This window comes from Trichechus manatus, unplaced genomic scaffold, assembly GCF_000243295.1.
Source record: "Trichechus manatus latirostris isolate Lorelei unplaced genomic scaffold, TriManLat1.0 scaffold00237, whole genome shotgun sequence".
Lineage (NCBI taxonomy): Eukaryota > Metazoa > Chordata > Mammalia > Sirenia > Trichechidae > Trichechus > Trichechus manatus.
Window position 1 is genome coordinate 2,900,316 of NW_004444173.1, and position 25,138 is coordinate 2,925,453.

General features: G+C 35.9%; 1 protein-coding gene across 1 annotated transcript; it reads right to left on the bottom strand.

Moving 5' to 3' along the window:
* Positions 1-22,424: 22,424 nt before the first annotated feature.
* Positions 22,425-23,584, bottom strand: PABPC4L (poly(A) binding protein cytoplasmic 4 like). The gene has a single exon (XM_012559367.1). The coding sequence runs from the start codon at positions 23,565-23,567 to the stop codon at positions 22,425-22,427; it is 1,143 nt and encodes a 380-aa protein (XP_012414821.1). The 5' UTR covers positions 23,568-23,584.
* Positions 23,585-25,138: the final 1,554 nt, after the last annotated feature.

Genomic DNA, 25,138 nt, shown 5'->3' on the forward strand with positions numbered 1-25,138 from the left:
AGAAAAAGGTCATTAGTTTTCCTCAGAAAAGAGATAGGGATGTAATAGATCCTTAGATTAACCAATATTAAGTTTCTCTGATCCTCAGAACATAATAAATATATAATGATAGTTTATATAGCTGCTCACATAGCTGTTGTATATAATATGCAAAAAGTGACTTTGAATGTCTTCTCACATCCAAAAACCATAGAAAGCAATATATCAAAACTTATTTGTGAGTTTGTGGGATTCTTAAAAAAATAAGGTTCAGTAATTAAAATGTGAATTAGATATGTGCTATACCTGCCGCTATCAACTTAAGCTGTTATTGTTTTGCTTTGTTTTGTTGTGATGCCACGCAAATGAGCTATCAAGTTTTCTATGGAAGAATTAACAGAATGGGACTCCCTGGAGCAATATAGAAGATTATGGCAACTATAGGCTTCAGAGTTAGAAACAGTGAAAAATACCTGTAAGAACATATAATGTATACAAAAAAAAAAAAAAAAAAGAAAACAGCAAAATGTACACTAGTCTTAACTGCAATCTTCACCCAAGTAAATCTGGATTCCTGAAGAATATCAACGAATTTACAAAGCTGTATAAGCTAAGGAGAAATCTCTGCTACTAGTTTATTTGGAAAGAAGCTAAGTGTGATGAATAGCAATCTAGAATTCTCAGCTAATTTCATGGACACAGCTCAAAGATTTAAACTGGGAAAAGAACAACAGCTTTATTGAACTATGATTTTAAAGACGAAATTAAAATTTGTTTGCTTAAATGTCACCACATTAGAAACTATGCACACATTAACTTGTTTATATTCAGACTACTAAATAAAGCAAGATATTTGAGTTTTAAAAAATTTACTAATTATACATGGTACTAAAATGCATATGCTGTGTTCTATTAAATAACATCCAAATTTCAACTTTATCTGCAAAATGCATGCTTTTATCACAGTGTGATTTAGTAGAATTCAACAATATTATTATATGTACCATGTTTTGTTTTGATCATGTAATACTAATGTTTGTTTTCAAGCAGGGTTGCATAATCAGTTAATATAATTTCTGTCAATAAGTTGTACACCTGTAAAAGGTTGAATTGGCAAAAATTGTGTGGTAGATATATTTACAACAGTGACAAAAAAATAATAGCTTCTAAGGCTGCTTATGTACAACTAAATACCTCATGGGATTTGATTGCTTGGTTTGGAGATTTAGGGTCATGTTTTCAAGAGGCAGCCAGTTAATTGGCCTAATAACGTGTATAGTTCTTCTGTTCTACCTCCTAGTTCGTTGTGTAGTGCCTTGCGTCTTAAAAGTTTGCAAGGAGCCGTCCAAGGCACAACAATTGGTCTCAATTCACCAGGAACAGCAGAGGAAGTTGGAGAGCCAGGAACAGGAGGAGGAAATGCAATGTGTGGCTAATTGCCTCCATGAACAACTGCATCTTTTGCCAGAGGACCAGAAGAACTGATCTTGCCTAGCTACCATTACTGAACATTTTGATCAAATATTCTGTAGAAGAATCCTGATCAAAAGGAAGAGAACTCAGAACAGAATTCCAAATTTTCACGGAATTCAGATTTTCTGGAGCAATGGAGGCTGGATGAAGCCCCAAAACTATTGCCCTATGACATATTTAAAACTTAAACCAAAAATATCCCTTGAATTCTTAAAACCAAACAATAGTTTAGCTTGACTAGTAAAGAATGCTTGCCTTGACAATTGCAGTCTTTTAAGATCTATCTGTATGGAATCAAATGGACAACGGAAACTCAAAAGATTAGATAAGAACCTTACGGACTATGAGTTTATGTTAATGGAGGAGAAACAACTCAGAAAAGGAGGGTGATAATGGTTACACAACTCGAAGAATGCAAGCAATGTCACTGAAATGTACATGTATAAACTTGAATTGGTGTATTTTCTGCTGTGTATATTTTCAACAACAACAATAAATAAATTAAAAAAAAAAACCTTATGGATCACAACAGAATATTCAGAACATTGTTCAATTGCCATGCTTTGGACACATCATCAAAATGGAACAATCACTGAAGGAGAATATCATGTTTGGTGAAGCAGAGGGCCAGCAAGGGCAAAGGAGACCCTCAGTGAGATGGATTGGTACAAATGCTGCAACAATGGACTAGACCATGCCAATAACTGTGAGAATGATGCAGGACTTGGAAACGTTTCATTATGTTGTTCATAAGGTTGCCTTAAGTCAGAGTCAACTCATTGGCAGCTATCTATCTATTTAAGTGTTGGCATGCCATAGTTAGAGTATATATAGTTTTATTTCAGAGTGTGGATTCTCAAAAACTTACATCATCATCCTTAAAAAGTTCCATAAAAATTATTACATGATGGTTAAAAAAATGCAAAAAAATAATAACATAATATAAACTTAACTGGTCCTTACATATTATATTTGTGATAACAGATTTGAAACTTTATATAATTTTCTCTGTATTTTTCAGAAATAATTATCTGTAATCCTAGAAATTAGGAAATAGAGGGTTATAAAAAGAATAATCAATTGGTAAAGAAGTGCAAGTCATTCTATACAAAACCAACTGATTGTCAAAAGAGTGGTGAGGTAAACACAGTTGACAAATTAAATTATAAGCAATAAAGACTATTAGTTTATACACGACTTTTCATGCACATATTAAAGCATTTCCATTGGTTGAATGACTTTTAAGTGAAACTGCTTGGACATAGGATATGTGGCTGTGTTGCTAGTTATTTTCCAGAGAAGTTGCATTCAACTTACATTTCCACCATTATTTCACATTGTTACCAGCACTTGTTATTAATAGTCTTTGTGATTTTAGCCAGTTTAGGGCTGTGTGTGAACACAGTGTCCTTTTGCTGTGATTGCAGGTTCCTGATGACTAATTAGGTGGTGCACCGTTATAATCAATTTAGCAAATATTTGTACATCATCTTTTGTTAAGTGTCTGCTCATCTATGGCTCATTTTTCTATTGGGTTGCTTTCCTTAAAAATAGATTATAGAATTTCTATTTTAAAAAAATATGCTCTCAGTTACGTTCCGTTTTGTTGTTCGGTGTATGAGTTGCAAATATGCTCTTTCTCTCCCTGTCTTTGTGACTTACCTTTTCACTTTCTTAAAAGTTTCCTTTGATAAACAAAATTCCAAAATTTAAACCAAATCAATTTTCCATCCACTCCTTTAAAATCAGTTAATGAAATCTCTTAACAGACAATGGTCATGACGACATTTTCCTCAGTTAATCTCTAAAATCTTTGATTTAGCATTTAGATCTACAAATCTACCTGGAATTTATTTTTTGTTATGAAGTGATGTCAGAAAGAAGTGTCTCTTTTTTTCCATTTAGACATCCAGCCAAAACAAAGTCCAGCTTTTCCATGCAGTCTGAAATGACAAATTGTTATAAATCAGGTTACCATAGTTGTTTTATTGGACCAGTCTCTAGATTTCTATTCTATTAGTCAATCTATCTTTTGCCAGTGGAATATACTCTTTATGACATATTGAGCTAATCTTTTCACCTTCTGTTTCTTACTCAAAAGTGTCTTGATTACCTTTGGCTCTCTGCATATCAATAGAAATGTAAAAACAAGCTTTGTAAAACCACATACATACACATATTTATATACACACACACATAATCCTGTTAGGATTTTATTATAGTCTAATTGATTCTATAGATAAATTTAGAGAGAGATGAAATCTTTATAATATAGTCTAATCCATGAAAATGGATATCCTGTTATGCATTTGTCTTCTTTAATTTATTTAATAATATTTTATTGTTTTCTGTGTAGTTGATGTTAGGTGCAATCCAGTCAGTTCCAACTCATAGTAACCCTATGTACAATAGAACAAAACACTGCCCAGTCCTGCCCCATCCTCACAATCATTGCTATGTTTCAGCCCATTGTTGTAGCCACAGTGTCATTCCATCTCATCAAGGGATTTCTTTTTTGCTGGCCCTCTTCCTTACAAAGCATGATGTCCTTCTCCAGGGACTAATCCCTCCTGACAACATGTCCAAAGTACATGAGACAAAGTCTCACCATCCTCACTTCTAAGGAGCATATCTGGTGTACTGCTTTCAAGACAGGCTTGTTCATTTTCTGATAGTCCAAGGGATATTCATTATTCCTTGCCAAACCATAATTCAAAGGCATAAATTCTTCACTCTTCCTTATTCATTGTCCAGTTTTTGCAAGTATATGAGGCAATTGAAAATACCATGGCTTGGGTCAGGCACACCTTACTCCTCAAAGTGACATTGTGCTTTTCAACACTTTAAAGAAGTCTTTTGTATCTGATTTGCCCAATGCAATACCTTGTTTGATTTCTTTTCTTTCTTTTGTGTGTGTTTTAGCTGAAAAGTTACAGCGTAAATTAGTTTCTCATTCAAAAATTTATACACAAATTGTTTTGTGACATTGGTTGCAATCCCCACAACGTGTCAGCACTCTCCCCCTTTCCCTTTACACCCCAGGTTCCATTCATTCTGGTTTCCTGCCCCTTCCTGCCTTCTCATCTTTGCTTTTGGGTAGGTGTTGTCCGTTAGGTCTCCTATACTTGATCGAACTAAGAAGCACCTTCCTCATGTGTGTTATTGTTTGTTTTATAGGCCTGTCTAATCTTTGGCTGAAAAGTGGGCTTCAGGAGTGGCTTCAGTTCTGAGTTAGCAGGGTGTCAGGAGACCATAGTCTCAGGAGTAGCTCCAGTCTCTGTTAGGCCAGTAATGTCGTCTTTTTTTGTGAATTTGAATTTTGTTCTACATTTTTCTCCTTCTCTGTCTAGGACCTTCTATTGTGACCACTGTCAGAGCAGTCAGTGGTGGTAGCTGGGAATTGTATAGTTCTTCTGGGCTCAAGCTGGTGGAGGCTCTGGTTTACATCGTCCATTAGTACTTCGCACTGACATTTTCCTTGTGTATTTTGTTTTCTTCATTGTCCTTTGCTCCAAACATGATGGGACCAATAGATGTATTTTAGATGGCTGATCCCAAGCTTTTAAGACCTCATACGCTACTCACCAAAGTAGGATGTAGAACTTTTTCTTTATGAACTATATTATGCCAATTAAACTATATGTCCCCTTAGACTATCGCCTCAGCCCTCAGTCACAGTAACTCAGTCCCTCAAGGTGTTTGGATGTATCTACAAAGCTTTTATGGCTTTGCATTGGTCAAGTTGTGCTGACTTTCTCTACATTGCATGATATCTTTTCCTTCACCAAAGTTAACACTTTTCTACTATTTAATTAGTGATTTTCCATCCCCACCCCTGCTCTACCTCATAACTATCAAAGTTTTTTTTTTTTTTTCTGTGTGTAAACCTTTTCTTGAAATTTTATAATAATGGTCTCATACAATATTTGTCCTTTTGTGATTGACTTATTTCACTCAGCATAAGGCCCTCCAGATTCATCAATGTTGTGAGATGTTTTGTGGATTCATCATTGTTCTTTATCGTTGGGTAGTATTCCATCCTGTGTATGTACAATAATTTGTTTATCTATTCATCTGTTGATGGACACTTAGGTTGTTTCCATCATTTTGCTATTGTGAATAATGTTGCAATGAACATGGATGTGTATATGTCTATTCATGTGACAACTCTTATTTCTTTAGAATGTATTCTGGGAGTGGGATTGCTGGATTGTATGGTATTTCTATTTCTAGCTTTTTAAGGAAGTACCATATGGTTTTCCATAGTAGTTGTACCAATTTAAATTCCCAGTAACAGAGTATAAGAGTTCCAATCTTCCTGAAAACTTCTCCAACACTTGTTATTTTCTCTCTCTTTTTTTTTTTTTAATTTTTGCTAGTAATGTCGGGCTGAAATGGTATCTCATTGTAGTTTTGATGTACATTTCTCTAGTGGTGAATGATCAAGGGTATTTCCTCATGTGTCTGTTAGCCACCTGAATGTCTTCTTTGGTTAAGTGTCTGTTCATATCCCTTGCCCACTTTTTAATTGGATTATTTGTCTTTTCGTTGTTGAGGTGTTGAAGTATTCTATAGATTTTAGAGATTAGACCCTTGTTGGATATGTTATAGCCAAAAGTTTTTTCCCAGTCTGCAAGTTCTCTTTCTACTCTTTTTGTGAAGTCTTTTGGTAAGCATAAGTGTTTAATTTTCAGGAGCTTCCAGTTATCTAGTTTATCTTCTGGTGTTTGTGCATTGTTAGTTATGGTTTGTATTGAATTTATGCCATGTATTAGGGCCCCTAACATTGTCCCTAATTTTTCTTCCATGATCTTTATCATTTTAAGTTTTATATTTAGGTCTTTGATCCATTTTGAGTTAGTTTTTCTGTATGGTGTGTGGTATGGGTCTTGTCCCATTTTGTTACAGATGGACATCCAGTTTTGCCAGGATCATTTGTTAAAAAGACTGTCTTTTCCCCATTTAATGGACTTGGGTCTTTTATCAAATATCAGCTGACCATAGGTGGATGGAATTACATCTGAGTTCTCGATTCTGTTCCAGTGGTCTGTGTGTCTGTTGTTGTACCAGTACCAGGCTGTTTTGACTACCATGGCTGTAGAGTAGGTTGTGAGATCAGGTAGTGTGAGACCTCTTACTTTTTTTTTTTTTTTTTAATAGTGCTTTGCTTATCTGGGGCCTCTTTCTTTTTCATATAAAGTTGGTGAGTAGTTTTTCCATCTCAATAAAGAATGCTGTTGGTTTTTGGATCGGGATTGCATTATATCTGTAGACCACTTTGGGTACGATTGACATTTTCAGTGTTGAGTCTTCCTATCTATGAGCATGGTATGTTTTTCCATTTATGTCGGTCTCTTTTTGTTTCTTGCAAATAGCTTTTTGTAGTTTTCTTTGTATAGGTCTTTTACATCCTTCGTTAGATTTATTCCTAAGTATTTTCTCTTTTTAGGGGCTTTTATAAGTAGTATTGTTTTCCTGATTTCCTTCTCGAAGTTCTCATTGTTGGCATATAGGAATCCATTGATTTTTGTATGCCGATCTTGTATCTTGCTACTCTGCTGAATCCTTCTATTACTTCCAGTAGCTTTATGGTGGAATCTTCAGGGTTCTCTATCTATAGGCTCATATCAATTGTGAAAAGGGATAGTTTTACTTCTTTCTTGCCAGTTGAATGCACTTTATTTCTTTTTCTTGCCTTATTACTCTAGCTAGAACTTCCAATACAATGTTAAATAGGAGTGGTGATAAAGGGCATCCCTGTCTTGTTCTTGTTCGCACAGGGAATGCTTTCACTTTCTCTCCATTTAGAATGACATTGACTTTTGGTTTTGTATAGATGCCCTTTATTGTGTTTAGGAATTTCCCTTCTATTCCTATTTTATTGAAAGTTTTTTTTAATCAGGAATGAGTATTGGACTTTGTCAAATGCTTTTGTTGTGTCAGTTGAGATGATCATGTGATTCCTTTCTTTTGTTCTATTTATGTGGTGGATTAGATTGATTGATTTTCTAACGTTGAACTATCCTTGCATACCTGGTATGAATCCTACTTAGTCAAGTTGTACATATATGTCATGGATTGAACTGTGTCCTCCAAAAATATCTGTCAACTTGGCTAGCTCGTGATTTGCAGTATTGTATGATTGTCTACAATTTTGTCATCTAATGAGATTTCCCTGTGTGTTGTAAATCCTATCACTATGATGTAATAAGATGGATTACGGCATTGATGAGGTCTCCAAGATTAGATAGTGTCTTAAGCCAATCTCTTTTGAGATATAAAAGAGAGAAGTAAGCATAGAGACATAGGGACCTCAAACCACCAAGAAAGCAGTGCCAGGAGCAGAGCACATCCTTTGGACCCAGGGTCCCTGTGCAAACAAGCTCCTAATCCAGGGGAAAATTGATGAGAAAGCTGACTAAGAGAAAAAGCCTTTCCCTGGAGCTGATGCCCTGAATTTTGACTACTTTACTGTGAAGAAATAAATTTCTCTTTGTTAAACCATCCACTTGTGATATTTCTGTTACAGCAGAACTAGATGACTAATACTATATTTATATTTTAAATGCTGAATTCTATTGGCCAGGATTTTGTTCTAATTTTGTTTTATTTTTTTGTGGTGTCTTTCCCTGACTTTGATACCAGAGTTATGCTGCCTTCACAGAATGAATTTGGGAGTTTTCCTTCATTTTCTATTTTCTGAAATAGTTTGAGTAGTACTAGTGTGAGCTGTTTTCTGAATATTTTGTAGAATTCTCCAGTGAAGGCATCTGGGCCAGAACTTTTTTTTTGTTGAGACCTTTTTTTTTTTTTTTTTTCAATCTATTCTCTTGTTATGGGACTATTCAGATTTTCTACCTCAGTTTGTGTGTGTAGGTAGATAGTGTGTTTCTAGAAAATTGTTCATGTCCTCTAGGTTTTCAAATTTGTTGGAGTATAATTTTTTATAGTATTGTGTTATGATTCTTTTTATTTCAATTAGGTCTTCATTTATTTCTTGACTGCTGCTCCCATGGGCTTTGATTGTGGATCCAAGTAAAATAAATACTTAACAACTTAAATCTTTTCTCCATTTATCATGATGCTGATTATTGGTCCAGTTGTGAATATTTTTGTTTTCTTTATGTTGAGGTGTAATCCATACTGAAGCCTATAGTCTTTGATCTTCATCATTAAGTGCTTCTAGTCTTCTTTGCTTTTAGCAAGCAAGGTTGTGTCATCTGCATATCAGAGGTTGTTAATGAGTCTTCCTCCAATCCTGATGTCATGTTCTTCTTCATACTACCCAGTTTCTCAGATTATTTGCTCAGCATACAGATTGGATAAGTAGAGTGAAAGGACACACATCTTTCCTGATTTTAAGCCACACAATATCCCCTTGTTCTGTTGGAAAGATTGCCTCTTTGTCTATGTGCAGGTTTCACATGAGCACAATTAACTGTTTTGGAATTCCCATTCTTCACAATGTTATCCATAATTGATATGATCCACACGGTTGAATGCATTTGCATAGTCAACAAAACACAGGTAAACATCTTTCTTGTATTCTCCCCTTTCAGCCAAGATCCATCTGACATCAGCAATGATATCCCTTATTCCATGTCCCCGTTTGAATCTAGCTTGAATTTTTGGCAGTTCCCTATCTTTGTATTGCTGCAATTGTTTTTGAATTATCTTCAGCAAAATTTTACCTGCATTTGATATTAACTATATTGTTTGTCTTTTTCTGCATTCTGTTCTATTACCTTTTCTTTGAATGGGCACAAATATGGATCTCTTCTAGTCAATTGACCAAGTAGCTGTCTTCTAAATTTCTTGGCATAGACAAGTGAGTACTTCCAGCACTGCATCCTTTTGTTGAAACATCTCATTTATATTCCATCAATTCCTGGAGCATTGTTTTTCGCAAGCACCTTCAGGGCAGTTCAGAATTCTTCCTTCAGTTCCATCAGTTCTTGTTCATATGCTACCTCCTGAAATGGTTGAATGTTGAACAATTCTTTTTGGTACAGTGACTCTATGTATTCCTTCCATCTTTCCATCTTCTTTTGATGCTTGCACCATTCAATATTTTGCCCATAGAATCCTTCAGTATTGCAACTAAAAGTTTTAATTTTTTCTTCAGTTCTTTCAGCTTGAGAAATGCCAAGTGTGTTCTCCCTTTTGGTTTTCTAACTTACTCTTTGCACATGTCATTATGATACTTTATTTTTGTCTTCTGAAGCTGCCCTTTGAAATCTTCTGTTCAGTTCTCTTATTTCATCATTTCTTCCACTCGCTTTAGCTACTCTACATTCAAGTACAAGTTTGAGAGCCTCTTGTGACAACCATTTTGGTCTTTTCTTTCTTTCCTGTCTTTTTAATGGCCTTTCACTTTCTTCATGTGTGATGTCCTTGATGTCATCCCACAACTCTTCTGGTCTTCGGTCATTAGCGTTCAATGCATCAAATCTATTCTTGAGATGGTTTCCAAATTCTGGTGGAATCTACTCAAGGTTGTATTTCTGTGTAGAAGTCTTGCTTTAATAGTCTTATTCCTTGTAAGTTTATCAGAATGATTCTAAAATATTTTCAAGTTATTTCCTGTTTCTTACTAACATACAGATGGACATTTGCTTTTAATATAATTAGCTGTTATCCAGAATCCTTGCTGCGGTTAATGATAATAATTTATCTATAGATATTTGATTTTTGTATATGCTCAAATAAATTATCTGTGAATAACAAATAATTTCTATCTTTTTTTTGGGGGAGGATGATGGCAATCTTTAAATTTTTTTTGTTATGTATATTTTTGTATTGAAGACGTGTGGTGAGAACACACATCTCCCTTACAGTCTGAACGTTTGAGGAAAAGCTTGTAACATTTTACCATTATGATGATGTTTTATATAAGTTTTTTATAGAAATCTGTAGCAGACATCAGTGGTGCCCCACATAGATTCTCTCAGATTTTTTTTTAAAGACTTTTGTGCCTTCCTGTCAGTTGCTGTATGTCTTGTGGCTAATTTCTGGTGCTTGGGCCTGGCAGAGGATTGCTATGAGGGAGTGGAGCAACCATGTATCCAATTACTGACTGGTGTGAGAGAAATACGAAAGTCCATCTCATCTGTCACCAGGTAGAATGCACTTTGAGGTGCAATTTCACTCCAGAACTCACAGACTAAGTCTTTTAAAACCAAACTCACTTGCCGTAGAGTCAATTCCGACTCATAGCAAAACTATAGGACAGAGTAGAACTGCCACATAGGGTTTCCAAGGTGTAGCTGGTGGATTTGAACTGCCGACTTTTTGGTTAGTAGCAGAGCTCTTAACCACTACTCCACCAGGTTTTCCGACTGAGCCTTAGACTTCAACAAAAATGGTGACTTTCCCTAGATTTTTGCTTCCCCATTCTGCTTCCTCTATTCCCCTACTGATATCTCCTTGGAGCACTTTCTTAATAAATAACTAGGTCCTGATTCCTTGGCCTGGGCGTCTAAAAAATTCAAAGAAAATACTTTTTTTCATATTTAGAAATTTCTCCATCTAATCTTAATTTGTTAAGAGTTATTTACATTAATCAATGTTGAATTATTTCAATTGCTGTTTTTTTCACGTATTGAAATGATCTTTGAAATTTTTTTTGTTCTATTTATATAGTAAAATTGATTTTGTATATTAAACAAGCTTTGCTTTCTGGAAGGAGCCTAAATTTGTCCTTTTATATTTTTTATTATTACTGGATTTGGTTAATTAAAATTTTAATTTAGCATTGTACTCCTTTTTATGAGTGAATTTGATCAGTAGTTTTACTGTTTGCAATGTCTGCGTCAGATTTTGGATTCAAGTTTATGTTGTTTTCGCAAAGGTATTTGTGTAAAGTAGCAATTATTTGGTATTTAAATATTTAGAAGCATTGACTAACCATATATGCTTTGGGCATTCTCTTTGGAAATGATTTATTACAGATTCATATACATTAATATTCTAAAATTATTTGTTTTTTAAAATTCTTATTATGTCAGTTTAAGTAAGTTTACTTTAATCGAAGTTTGTGAATTTTATCTAAATTTTCATAAATTTATTTATAATATCCACTTAAGAAGTTTGTAATATCTATAGGGTATTTAGTGATATCATTGATAAATATGAACTATCATCTAGAAATTAACAGATTTTTAAAAAATCACCAGCATGAAGAGAGGCAGTTCTACTCTGTAACACATTAACACGCGGGATCTCCATGAGTTGAAATCAACTCAACAGAAACAATTTTTTAAAAAAATCTATATATCTATCAGTATATATACATGTATAGATATATGATGCAAGATATACATGTATCTATAGACAGATAGATATCGTAAGGAATTGGCTCATGCGATTTTGGGAACTAGCAAGTCCAAAATCCATAGGTCAAGAAACAGGCTGGAAATTCTTACATTCTTGTGTCTGAAATCAGTAGGCCAGGTGGCAGGCTAGAAATTCAGGCAGGATATCTATTTACAGTCTTGATGCAGCATACTTCTCCCTTGGGAAACCTTAGTTTTTGCTCTGAAGGCCTTAAACTGACTAGATGAGGACAAAGCACATTATGGAGGATGATCTGCTTTACTTAAGGTCAACTGATTTAAATATTAATCACATGAAAATACCTTCATAGCAATATACAGATTAGTATTTGACCAAACAACTGGGCACCATAGTTTAGCCAAATTGCTACATAAAATTAACCCTCACAGGCATCAATATTTAATCTAGTCTAGCTTTTGATGTCTTCTACTCCCATAAAGATTACAGCCTAGAAAACCCTATGGGGCAGTTCTACTCTGTCAGATGGGGTCACTCTGAGTCAAAGTCAACTTCACAGGACCTAACAACAGCAACAACAACAACGTTAGTGAGTCTAGAAATATAAAAATTCCCAGATCTTGCCCAAATACCTCTCCTTCCTACAAGAGAGGATATGCAAGAGAGAGAAATACGCAAGAAATATTGGACTGATACAAAGGAAGGTAATTTTCTTTACTATCTACATGAATGTTCAACAACCTAAGTGGCAGAGTTTTGAAAAAGATGAATAATACCTATGGCTTATGTCTTGAGACAAGAATATTCTTCTATTATTTTCTGAATTTAACTTGTTGGATCTCATGCTTCTAAAGTCACTTGTATAGTGAAGGAAAATTGAAAAGAGATTCCCAGACCATAGATCAGCTTACCAATCCTGTCATATACAGTGAGACAAAGAGCAGATGATAATGCATAATTCCATTGCATAACAAATTTTCAAACTAGTAAAAGAACTAGCTAAAAAAAATGAATGATGTTGCTCTCTTCGGGAGGGAGGGGGACAAAAATATTTCCATGGCTTCTGTTTAATAAATAATATGCATACAAAACAGAAAGTACAATGGGAGCACTGATTGTTAAGAAAGACTTTTTCATTGAAAATAGTATTTAAACTGGGATGTGAAGGATAAGCAAGAAAAGAATATGCAAGAATCAGTCAGATTAACATTAAAGAAGAGTATTCAGGAACCGAGAACAGCTCAACAGCTCATCTATTATAGATTTTTGGGGCATGACCCTATATCAATTCACATATTCTTAGTACTAATATCTTAATTTATCCTTGAAAAACAATCTCCACCCCTCTCAGTCGAGGATATTTTGGCTCAGTGTTGGAACATTTTACCTAAAATTGAGCTAATCAGCTGTCTTACTTTCCTAGGGCCATTAAACAAGATATGATAAAGTGAGTGGCTTTAAAGAACAGAAAATTATTTTCTCAGAGTCCTGAAGGCTGAATATGCAGTCTCTCTGCAGGCTCTAGGGGAAGATCTTTCCTTGCTTCCTTTAGCTTCTGGTAGCCCTGGGCGTTTCTTGGTATTCCTCTGCTTGTAGATGGATCCTCAAATTATGTCTTCCCTTGTATGGTTCTCTCATGTCTGTTCTGCTTTTTATAAGACACCAGTGACAAGGGATTAAGATAGGGACTCATCCTACTTTGGTTTGACCTCAATAATACAACAAAAAGAAATCCTATTTCCAAACTGGGTCACATTTGCAGGTACAGGGGTTAGGACTTCAATATATCTTTTTTTGGGGTGGAGGGGCAGGGAGGGGACACAATTCAATCCATAACATCAGCAAATCTCTTTACCTTGGTTACAGTGATTGGTTCAAGGATAAAAATGCCACCCAAACGTAATAAATTGACAAAGAAATTTATACTGGGAATGTTGGAACAAAAAGTTTCCTGAGAAGCTCTACAAAGAATGTTTACTTTCTAAGAGGGAATAAATCCCGCCTACCCCCTACTTTTTTGTTTTGTTTACATAAACCAGTTGGAAGGTTTTCTTTCTTTCCCCTTGTAACACACAGAACCCTGATACAAGGTTAAAGCTTTGAATGAAGTGGAGATGAGTTTGATATTTTAAGGGGCCAAAACAAGACCAGTTTATTTCCATCACATTGAACAAGGGAATACAATAGCATAAGAAATGGATTAAAGGATACACAGGGACCAGAGAAAGCAAGTTCTCATTAGTGATGGTAAAGATTTACACTTCATTTTAAGAATAATGTTGTTGTTGTTGTTAGATGCTGTCGAGTTGGTTCCGACTCATAGTGACCCTATGTACCACAGAACGAAACAGTGCCCACTCCTGCACCATGCTCACAATTGTTATGCTTGAGCCCATGGTTGCAGCCACTATGTCAATCCTTAAGAATAACAGGAAGCCATGAAAAATTTTAAGAGAGAATGACATGGCCATATTTACATTTTACCAGTATCATTTTGATAAAATAAAAATAAATATTAAAAAAATGAGATTTACATATTACCTCAGTTCCAATTGCTTTTTACAAATTGTAAGCTATACAATATAAATGTCACTAGTATAAGTACTATGTATATCAATGAGTAGAGTGGTGAATAATACTAGATTATAGATTACATTTCTAACACCTCCCATGGTAATTGAGTAAAATAATGATCTGTCAAAATAGTCTAGTTATAATTTTAAGATTGATAAAGGCTATATTTCAATTTTGGCTGGCATTCAAATTGAGGCACTTCTTTGATTAGCAAAGATTTGCTGGAATAACTATTATAAAGGCTTACTTTAACTTCAAGGAAAAAAGGATTGGCAATATGTCAAAACTGTGGTGCATTGGTATGCCACTGGCACATGTACAAAGATGAAATGGAATGTAAATTAAAATGTGATGCACTATAGACTGTCAGATATGGTTACTGAGATAAGAAAATCTCCTTGGAAATACTGATTAAAAAAAAAAAAGGATCCTGACCAATATTCACTGAATGCAAATATTTTTAAAAAATCAATAATAGCATCCACCATTTTAGGAGCATTGCCTTTGGAACTTAAGTGTGCTGTTAGTATTTGGCAGAATTTCAAACTGGGCATGTATTTAATATCTCAGATGATGTAAATATAAACTGGTTAACTTAAAATGTGATGCAATATCATTGCACAGGCTGCCAATATCTCACGGAAGCTAAGCATTTTCTCTAGTAAAGAATGCCACTAAGAGGATCATTTTTCTTCTCTTGCTTGACGGATTCAATTGTTCATTCAAGGGAACTTCAATTTCATTAAGAGCATTCTGTGAACTCTAAAATAAGACATGACCATGAGAGAAAACTAACACATGGCTATAAATAATTCCTTTGAGTAAACTCAAAGTTGCAAAATAAATTTACTTTAACAAATCCACATACAAATGAATTTGTAACTCAAAACTTAGTACAGTTGTATTTTAAAAATGTTTAATGTTTAAATTGTGTGACAGTCTGTTATGGATTGAATTGTGTCACCCCAAAATATGTATCAACTTCACTAGGCTATGATTTCCAGCATTGTGTGATTGCCCACCATTCTGTCATCTGCTGTGATTTTCCTATATGTTCTACCTCTATGATATTAACGAGGCAGGACAGGATCTACAGGATTAGGTTGTATCTTGAGTCAATCTCTTTTGAGATAAAAAAGAGAGATGGGAGCAGAGGAGAGGGACCTCATACCACCAAGAAAGAAGTGCCAGGAACATAACATGTCCTTTGGACATGGAGTCCATGTGCTGAGAAGCTCCTAGACCAGGGGAAGATTGATGACAAATATCTTCCGCCAGGACCGACAGAGAGAGACAGTCTTCGCCAAGAGTTGGCATCCTGAATTTGGACTTCCAGCCTCCTAGACTGTAAGGGAATAAATTTCTGTCTTTTAAAGCTACCCACTTGTGGTATTTCTGTTATAGCAGCACTAGATAATACAGTCATATCACATTTGTGTAATAGAGAAAAATACTTTGAAAAGCTTCTGTAAATCCAATTTTGTTAATGTATTTTGAATGTAATAGTTTTCTCACTAAAGGACCTAATAATAAATCCTTTAGTAAATAAAATGAGCACCCATTAATCTAGGTTTTTATATATCAGGGCCATTTTGTAGGAGTGTAACTTTTTAGATTTTTCTCAAGATGTATTTATTACATTGTCTGTAGGAACTATGCTTTTAAAATTATTTACACAGAAAGAGCTGATGTTGCATACGTTTAATTAAGAGTCTCTTCCCTCTGGTCGTAGAATTCTAAAATATTTGTATGTATGAAAATATGTTGGTCTTAGACGGCATTGAATTAAACCTCAAGAAACTAATAATTCATTAAATGTGGATTTATATGGAAACATTCTTGACCCTTTGTAATCTGTTGATAATTGTCATTGATGGAAATCCATATACATAAGATAGGCTCACTAAACTGAACATTTTCAATTACAGTTTTCCCTAGTTGCCTAGTTTAGACATAATACAGTACGATATAGTGAAAGAACTTGAGCTTCATTACCAAACAAAAATGATGAATTTAAGTTTATTCAGAATATTGGCATGTACATTTGTATAATTTATTCCTCAAGACTTGTAACATGAGTTAGAGGAAAATCACCAGCTGGTGTCAAGTGTTGAAGACTCTTTGTAGGGAGAAAATAGGGTTTTGAGACCTATATGTAAGCAAGAGTCAAAAGAATACAAAAGAAAATTATATAGGTACTGAAATAACAAATTAGGTATAAAAAATAAAAAAAAAAATCCAGAGATTGGTGTTGTGTTGTTGTTGTTGAGTGCCGTAATTTTTGACTCATAACAACCTCATGTGACAGAGTAGAATGGCCCCATAGGGTTTTCTAGACTGTAATCTTTACAGGAGCAGATCACCAGATATTTCTCCCGTGGAGCCACTGAGAGGGTTCATCAGCCAACCTTTCGGTTAGCAGCTGAGCACTTAACCATTGTGTCACCAGGGCTCCTTATCCAGGATTTAGTGGTCACTATTTAATGCATGGAGCTCTGGTAGCACAATGGTTAAGTGCTTCGCTGCTAACCAAAAGGTCAGCAGTTCGAATCCACCAGCCACTCCTTGGAAACCCAATGGGGCAGTTCTACTCTGTCCTATAGATCACTATGAGTCAGAATCGACTTGATGGCAACGGGTATTTAATGCATAAAGAGCCCTGGTGGTGCAGTGGTTAAGCTCTTAACTGTTAACCTAAAGGTTGCAGCCTAGGAAACCCTATAGAGTCATTAACCAAAAATCAATCCAAACCGGACTCATAGCAACCCTAAAGGACAGGTTAGAACTGTGTCATAGAGTTTCCAAGGAACGCCTAGTGGATTCCAACTGCCAACCTTTTGGTTAGCAGTCACAGCTTTTAACCACTACACCACCTATGAGTCAGAATTGACTTGATGGCACACAACAACAAATTTAATGCATATACCTACATCCATTTCATTTCATTCCTATCAGAACTTCATCCTGCACGGAACATAGAAAGTTGACTCCGTCCCCAATTCTAGTGGCAGACTCTGATTATGTCCCAATATTGGACAATGAGAACTGATGGGGTAAGGAGAGTTGTTAGAGTTTCTAAGAAAAGTATCATCTTCTGAATGTTGTTGTGTCTGAGTGTGACGACAGGAATTTCTGCAAACATCTTGCCACTTGCCTGATGATTAAGCCAACATATGCAGGGGGGAGAAAGCCAAGAGACTCCAAAAGAAGTAGTGCAGAACCCCTGATACACCACCCATGAAGATGCCTTAAATCTGAAATTTTTGTGATAGGTAAAATTTCTTTTTCCAGTTTAAGATTTTCTGTTACATGAAGCTGAAACCATTCTGAGGGTATGAAATTTGTTCTACTTTTAAAAACATATAGATTAAAAATTATCTTTTCCATCTGTTTTATCTACTTTAAAAAATTATGAGGCATATTTTCTAAATCTTAAAAGAAGTAAATTAACTCTAAATCTTAAATGTTAGCTGAATTATACTTTAAAAATTAAACCCAGAAGTGTCTTTAAAATAGTCAATTATTTTTTATGAAAACTTAAAATCTATATTCATGTTTTCTTTTTAATCAGTCCTGTAATTGTAACTTAAAAAAAAGAAATGCTATTTCATATAGGAGTTGCCTTTTAAAACACGAATTGTGAGTATCTTAATTCAAAAGTGCAAGTTTTTTTCAGTTTATTTCTAAGAGAAACTGAATTTTTGGAAATTAGAAATATTTAAAAATATAATAAAAATCATTTTCAGATACATCTTCACCATTGCCAAGACTAGACTTTATTTGATCTTTTCTCCATGGATTTATATAATATTAAGAATATATCAACTTTGAAAAGTTCATTTTTTTCCAAATACAGATTTCCATTTAAAAAATTAATATATAAAATGTTAAAAGGCACAGTATTTATTCAATTGGCTATACATGTATGCAGGCATCTATACAACGGATCTGGCAATCTGCATGGGGGGGTGGCATGCAGAAACAGTGGATCAGGGTTACTCTACATAAGTTAGATTTTACTGGAATGCGCATCTGAAATGTAAAAATTCTACTTATTTTTCAAGGCACTTGGGCATGCAAGGCTTAATTAATTAAAGGTTTTTTTAAGTTCCCTGGGCCATTCTACTGCCAACTAGAATGACTTGGTATAATACACACATACACAAACTCACAAAGATGTTGAATGAGTAAAATTTAAATAAATTAATCAATGATATACACAGGACCATATATTTTTGTAAGCTGACTCAGTCATTTCTCCCCAAAAATACTGAAAATAAGCTATTTCAACAAAGATGGTTGACTTGTGTGTCATGAAGCTATAGCTACAATTTATCTAGACATCTAATAGCACCTGAACATTTAAACATTTGAATCACCAAAGGATTCCAGACATCTGATAGCATGTTAATTCCTGTGCATATAAGGGAGGAAAACTAAATTCTCATTATCTTAATAATCTAGGTATCATATTTGAACATTTTGGTAGATAGGATTATTTAGAAAGAGATGTCAAACCATGGCACGCCTACTATACTTCTCAATTCTGTTGCCTGGTATCCTTTCTTAACAACTCTCTGCTTATGAGATAATTACAGATCAACACTGTGAGTCAGAGAGTCAATGAATTAGATTTGGCATATGAGTTGCACATCAATTCTTATGATAGGTAAGTATCCACAAAAACATGTTACTAAAGATTGAAAAGCATGCTTTTTAAAAGATTAACTATTGGCTCTAGATAAGATACTTTATTAACAAAAGTTTTGTAGAAAGTATTAAGAATATAAATCTCTAAAAATAATAGGGAACAATATAATATTATATGTGAGGTTTTCAAAGTGTTTTGAAGCATGACATCAAAGCCATATCAATAAAAGACTAAAATTTTGAGTTTAAAAATTTTAAACTTTGGAATGATTCTCAAACTATAAACAAAGAGAGAATATTGGGAAGAAAAAAAAGTCTAAACTTTTGTCCTTAATATGTAAAGAAATCTTCCATATTCATAAATAAAAAAAATCCCAAAAGAAGAAAACTAGACTAAAATCATGAAACATTAACTCACAAATGTAAAAATACAAATGGCCACTAGATACAAGAAACGATGTTTAACATTTGTAGCAACAAATAAATTTAAATAAAACAATTGTGAAATATGTTATTTCACATAGCATATCAAATTGGCCAACTTAAACAGAAAGACAAAACCTCATGTTCCTTGGAGTATACGGAAATGGACACTCCTCTATATTGACAATGGAAGTGTAAGTGGCACAAATTTTCTGGACAACACTGGGCAATATTTATCAGTTATTTTAAACATTGCTTTCTCTTTAACTATTAATTCCACTAGTATACATTTTCTTAAGAAAATGACTGGACATATCCCCACACATGAGCTTGCAAATAGGTTCATCACAAAGTTGTTCAAGATAGGAAAAAAAAGGAGCAAACTATATGCTTATCAATAGGGAATTAGTTACATTATCGTACAATCATTGAGTGAAATATAAAAGGCATTAAAATTATGATGTAAATGTTTTGTGAACATATAAGTTGACCATAGCATACTGTCAAATTAAGAAAGTAATTACATGATTTACAATATGATTCTATTTTTGTTAAATCATCTATATGTATATAAGAAAAAATACTAAGAGGATATGCAACACATTTTAACAGAGGATCTGTCTGTATAAGAGTATTATGTGATTCTTAGTAATTTTTTCATTCTCTACAACTTTTTTCATTGTCTAAAAGAAATTTTAATTTTGAAACTGTGTGATGATGAATAAAACCAAAACCAATCTGTTGCAGTCCAGTTGATTCTGACTTGTAAGAGACCCTATAGGACAGAGTAAAACCATCCCATAGGGTTTCCAAGTGTGGCCAGTGGATTCAAATTGCTGACATTTTGGTTTGCAGCCATAGCTCTTAACCACTGTGATAATGAATAGACATTTAAAAATAAACTGAAATAGATTTTACTTATTTTTGCATAAAGTATTGCCATAGAAAAATATTTTAAATTTTTTCTGTTCTAGTAATATGCACAGTCCCTGGGTTATGAAAGTCTAGCATAAAACATAGTTATGAACCAACCCTCATTAAAGCCTACTGTATTAAAAATTTGAGGTTCATACAATGGTTCGTAATAATAAACGGGCACTACTTTGTGACACGCATCAAACATTATTATAATTACTGTGTTATTATGTTAAAGATGTCTTAGTGTATCTGGAAGTGTTTCTTTAATGTTTTATACACATAGAAAGGAACACTATATACTAAGCCAAACATTTGACTAACTGTCGTTAGATATGAACCATACCTAAATGTTACGAGTTGCACACAAATTTGATTTAAAGACAGACTTAGCAATGGAACTTGCTCATAATCCAGGGACTGCCTGTATATGGAATAGAAGAAAAAAGCAGAAGGAAAGCCAAAAACAAAAGAAAAACAAAACAAAACATTTTCTAGACACCTTTAGTATGAGTGAATTGGAATCTTTAAGGTAATTATTTAAATGTAAATAAATTATTCTTCTATTTCCAAATGGATTTGAAGTGGTACACATTACAAGTCAACATAATAAAACCTTAAAACAAATATAAAAAGATGCTGAGTAATATGGCTGAAAGGCAAGAAGGAAGGTGAGATCTAGGAATGAAACTAAATTAGGATAAACGTTATGTTAGAAAACAGAGGCTTTGTGGTTTAATTGTAATTTCTCAGAAAATCAATGCGTGAGCTTCTGCTTAATCAAGGTTAAAAGTGAACTTTAAAGGGTTACGCAGATCTCACAGTCTAATAAAAGAAAATATGAGTTCATAAAATAAGGAAACTTTTGCATTTCTCTGACCCCTGAGAGAGTATCGCTAGATGGAACAATATAAAATAGAGATTAAAAAACACAGGTTTTCAACCAGACATAATATGGCCAAATTTACAATATTAGTATCTGGTAAAAACTTAAGGCACACTATTACACTGTCTATGTATGAAGAGAAATAAGACCAGGCCGTCTTTTGGTCACCTGAGTTGATGCTGGTTTAAAACTTAAGGAATGCAGAATCAAGGATTTACTATGCAAGTCACGATTTAGATGACTAGCAAGTACCTGAATCACAGGAAACTAATGGAAAGAATATCAAAATATCCTATCTAGCAGGTATGTAGGCAACATTAAAAACCTCCATTATCTCAATTCTAGCCATTACTGGAAAAACAATCATGTCGGGATACAAAATTAAAAGAAATTCAAATTTTCCTAGTACTTTAACCATTAATTAGAAATGAAATTAGATATTTAACTTTATGTGTACTACATCTAATTTTTAAACTTTTGATTTCTAAAAAAAAAGTTATATGAGAAATTAGAAAATTTATAACAATATATTTCTTTGGAATTCTCAGACGTAAGAACTATTTTGAGACTATTTTCATAGAAGAAATTAAAGCAAGCAATATTATTAAAATAAAGAAAATATGTAATAACTCAAATTATTACCTCACTTCTGTTGGTTCAAAATGTAATAAAAATATATCTAATCATACTTATTGCTATGAATGCTACATAAAAATAAGAAAAAAAAATCCAATATTGTAATTAGAACCAAGCTTCTATGAGTCATGTATTTTTCCACACACACACACACACACACAATAATGGCTTTGCATATGCACCAGCTTAATTTTGTTTACTTATTAATCTGTAGTGCACAATTTCACCTGGTGGTGCAGGGGTTAAGAGCTCAGGTGCTAACCAAAATGTCAGCCGTTCGAATCCACCAGCTGCTCCTTGGAAACGCTATGGGGGCAGTTCTACTCTGTCCTATAGGGTCACTATGAATTCCACAGTTCCACGGCAACGGTTTTTTTCTTCCCAGGTGAAATACTGCACTACAGATTAGTAAATAAACACAATTAAGCCCATGCTATTTTGTTTACTCTAAGCCGCTGTATACCGTGTTTACTGATTTAATCCACCCCTGCCTTCTGTCACGAAGTTGACTAAGCTCAGTGGCCACCACACAGGGTCTGAAATTTACCAAGCACAATTTAGGCAGGGATGACTATTATTCCCCCACCTATTGCAACTACTGGCTGGTGAAGTATGTTTTTCTTTCTTCATGCCTCTGGGCTAGGGCAATGTTGAGAGGCTTGGAGCCCAAGATGTGGCCATTCATCTCAGTCATTGCTTTAATAGCCTCCTCATGAGAGGCGAAGCAGACCAAGCCAAACCCTTTACTTCTGCCTTCTTCCTGCATTACCTTAACTCTGCTAATTGATCCAAACGAAGAAAATTCCTTTTGTAGTTTTGCATCATCAACAGTGTCATCAAGGTTCTTAATATACAGCTTCACTCCCTGGCACCGGCGAATTCTTTCTTGTCTCTGCTGCTCAAACAGTTGCTTTAACTCAGCCTGCCGCTCTACCTTCTTCTGGGCCCGGCCTACAAATATCAGCTGCCCGTTTATGTCCTTCCCGTTCATTTCTTCCACAGCATTTTTGGCAGCCTCATGGCTAGCAAAACTCACAAAGCCAAAGCCTTTGGATTTCCCACTTGAATCCGTCATCACTTTCACACTCAGAGTTTCACCATATTTGCTGAAAACTTCCTTCAGTCTCTTATCATCCATGTCATCTCCAAAATTTTTGATGTAAACATTGGTGAATTCATTGGTTTTGTGTCTGAGCTCAGATTCTCGATCTTTGCGGCTTTTGAATCTGCCAACAAACACTTTGCAGTTCTTGAGCTGCGTCCCATTCATCTCTTCAATGGCCCTGTCTGCAGCACTTTGGTTCTGAAAGTGCACAAACGCATAGCCCTTGGAGCCTTGGTCATCACTCATCACCTTGGAGGACAGAATCTTCCCAAAAGTTGAAAAATGTTCATAAAGGGCTTTGTTATCAATGGATTTGTCCAGATTCTTGATGAACACGTTCCCAATTCCAGATTTCCTTAAGTAGGCATCACGTTGAGACCACATGAGACGGATGGATTTCCCTTTTATCACGTCAAAGTTCATGGTGTCCAAGGCTTTCTGGGCATCAGCTAGCTGCAGGAAGTTCACGTAGGCATAGCCCAGGGAGCGGCGGGTGACCAGGTCCCTGCAAATTCGAATGGACAGCACCGGCCCCACGGTGCTGAACTTCTTAAACAACAGGTCCTCGGTGACATCTGCATGTAGGTCACCCACATACAGAGAGGCCATGCGGTACTTGGCTGCTACATTCATCTCTCTAGCCCTCACCACCGTGAACCTGTCCCCAGTAGTTCCTGGAGCTATTCCTGCAGGAGCTGGCCAGGCCAAAGCTCGGGCCGGCTCCAGGTTTGGTGGCCTCGGGATCACAGCTTTGAGGCACAGCAGCGGGGCTCGGGTACAGCTCCCCCAGGCTCAGGCAACGCTCTCATCAGTAAGCACGACTGCAACCAATCCAGACCTCCATGGAAGTTGGCAATGGAACTTTGAAATCTCAGTGAAAAGATATTAGGAAAAGAAGTTCCTAACCCGCCAATATGTCGAGGAATCTTCAAGTGGCGGGCTGCTCCTCAGTCGGCGCTTTCAGCACAGACGCCCTGGACGCTAGTTTCTGAATAAAAACAGGCCTCGCTGCAGCTGGTTTAAAGTTATAGCCGCCGGGGGAAGAACTCCACAAGTGGTGTCCGCAGCGGCGGCCGGGGGCCGGAGCTCGGACGACCCGCGCTAGGGCCCCGGCGAGGCCGATCCCGCCGCGTCGGGTGTTGCAGGCGCCGCCGCTCAGGCGCGGCCCGGGAGCAACGCGGGCGGCCGGCACCCCGAGCGTCCGAGGACCCTGCGACCGGCAGACCCCGCGCGGGGCGCAGAGGAAGGACGGGCAGGGGTGGCGGAGTGGGAGGCGGACTGACCGACCGGCCGACAGAGGGACGGACGCAGCCGAGCGGGGGCGGAGCAGGGGGCTGGGGGCTCACCCGCGCTGCGGCCGGCCGGGAGGCGGGCGGAAGGCGGGAAACCCGGAACTCGCGCGCTGAACTTCCCGCGCGCTTGCTGCCAAGTGGAATGTTTTCAATATTTTTTCAAAACGTTTTTATTCCACCGCCCCCCGCTCACGTTCCTCCTCCTCCCCTCAGACAGCTAAACCTAGAAAAGGGAGGCGCTGACTTGGGTGGAGAAAAGGAAGCCCAGGGGCGTGGCCCGGTTAAAACCCACCCTCCCACCGGGCTTTGCATGGGTCTGACTGTAGGAGCTTTTCACAGTGGTGTATCTGGACCTATTACTTTCTTCGCTTAAAACGCTCCAAAAGCCTCCTGTGACTCTTGGATGAAGTCCCATATCCTCACCTTGCTCTACCAAGTTCTGTAGGATTCTTGCCATGTTCAAGGCTCAACTGCTACTTGGCTTCCCTTACTAAACTCTAAAACACACTCTCCTTGTTTCAGGGCCAACTTTATAAAAATGTGTTAGTCAGAAATCAATGTAAATGAACTCTACAAATAGAAGTTTTCCCTATTTCCCTCCTGAAAGGTTACATTTCCCTCTTAGAATCTCTTACTATATTTCTGTAGCGTTTGTTTAATTACAGTATATTGTGCATTCCATGAATTAGGGACTGTGCTTGTTTTATTTCCAGCATTAACTCAGAAACTTACAGAGGTGTTCATTATTTATTGAATGAATTAATTGTGCAGAACAGACGAGATATTTAACCTATTGGGCTGGTTTTCACATCCAGAGACATGGAGATAGTGACACCTTAGAGAGTCTTCAAAGGATTAAATGAATTAATAGGTTTGGAAATAATCTAACAATTATCTAGCACATAATAAATT

Excerpts from the sequence above, each read along its gene's own strand:
- PABPC4L (XM_012559367.1), bottom strand. The coding sequence starts at position 23,567 with ATGAATGTAGCAGCCAAGTACCGCATGGCCTCTCTGTATGTGGGTGAC.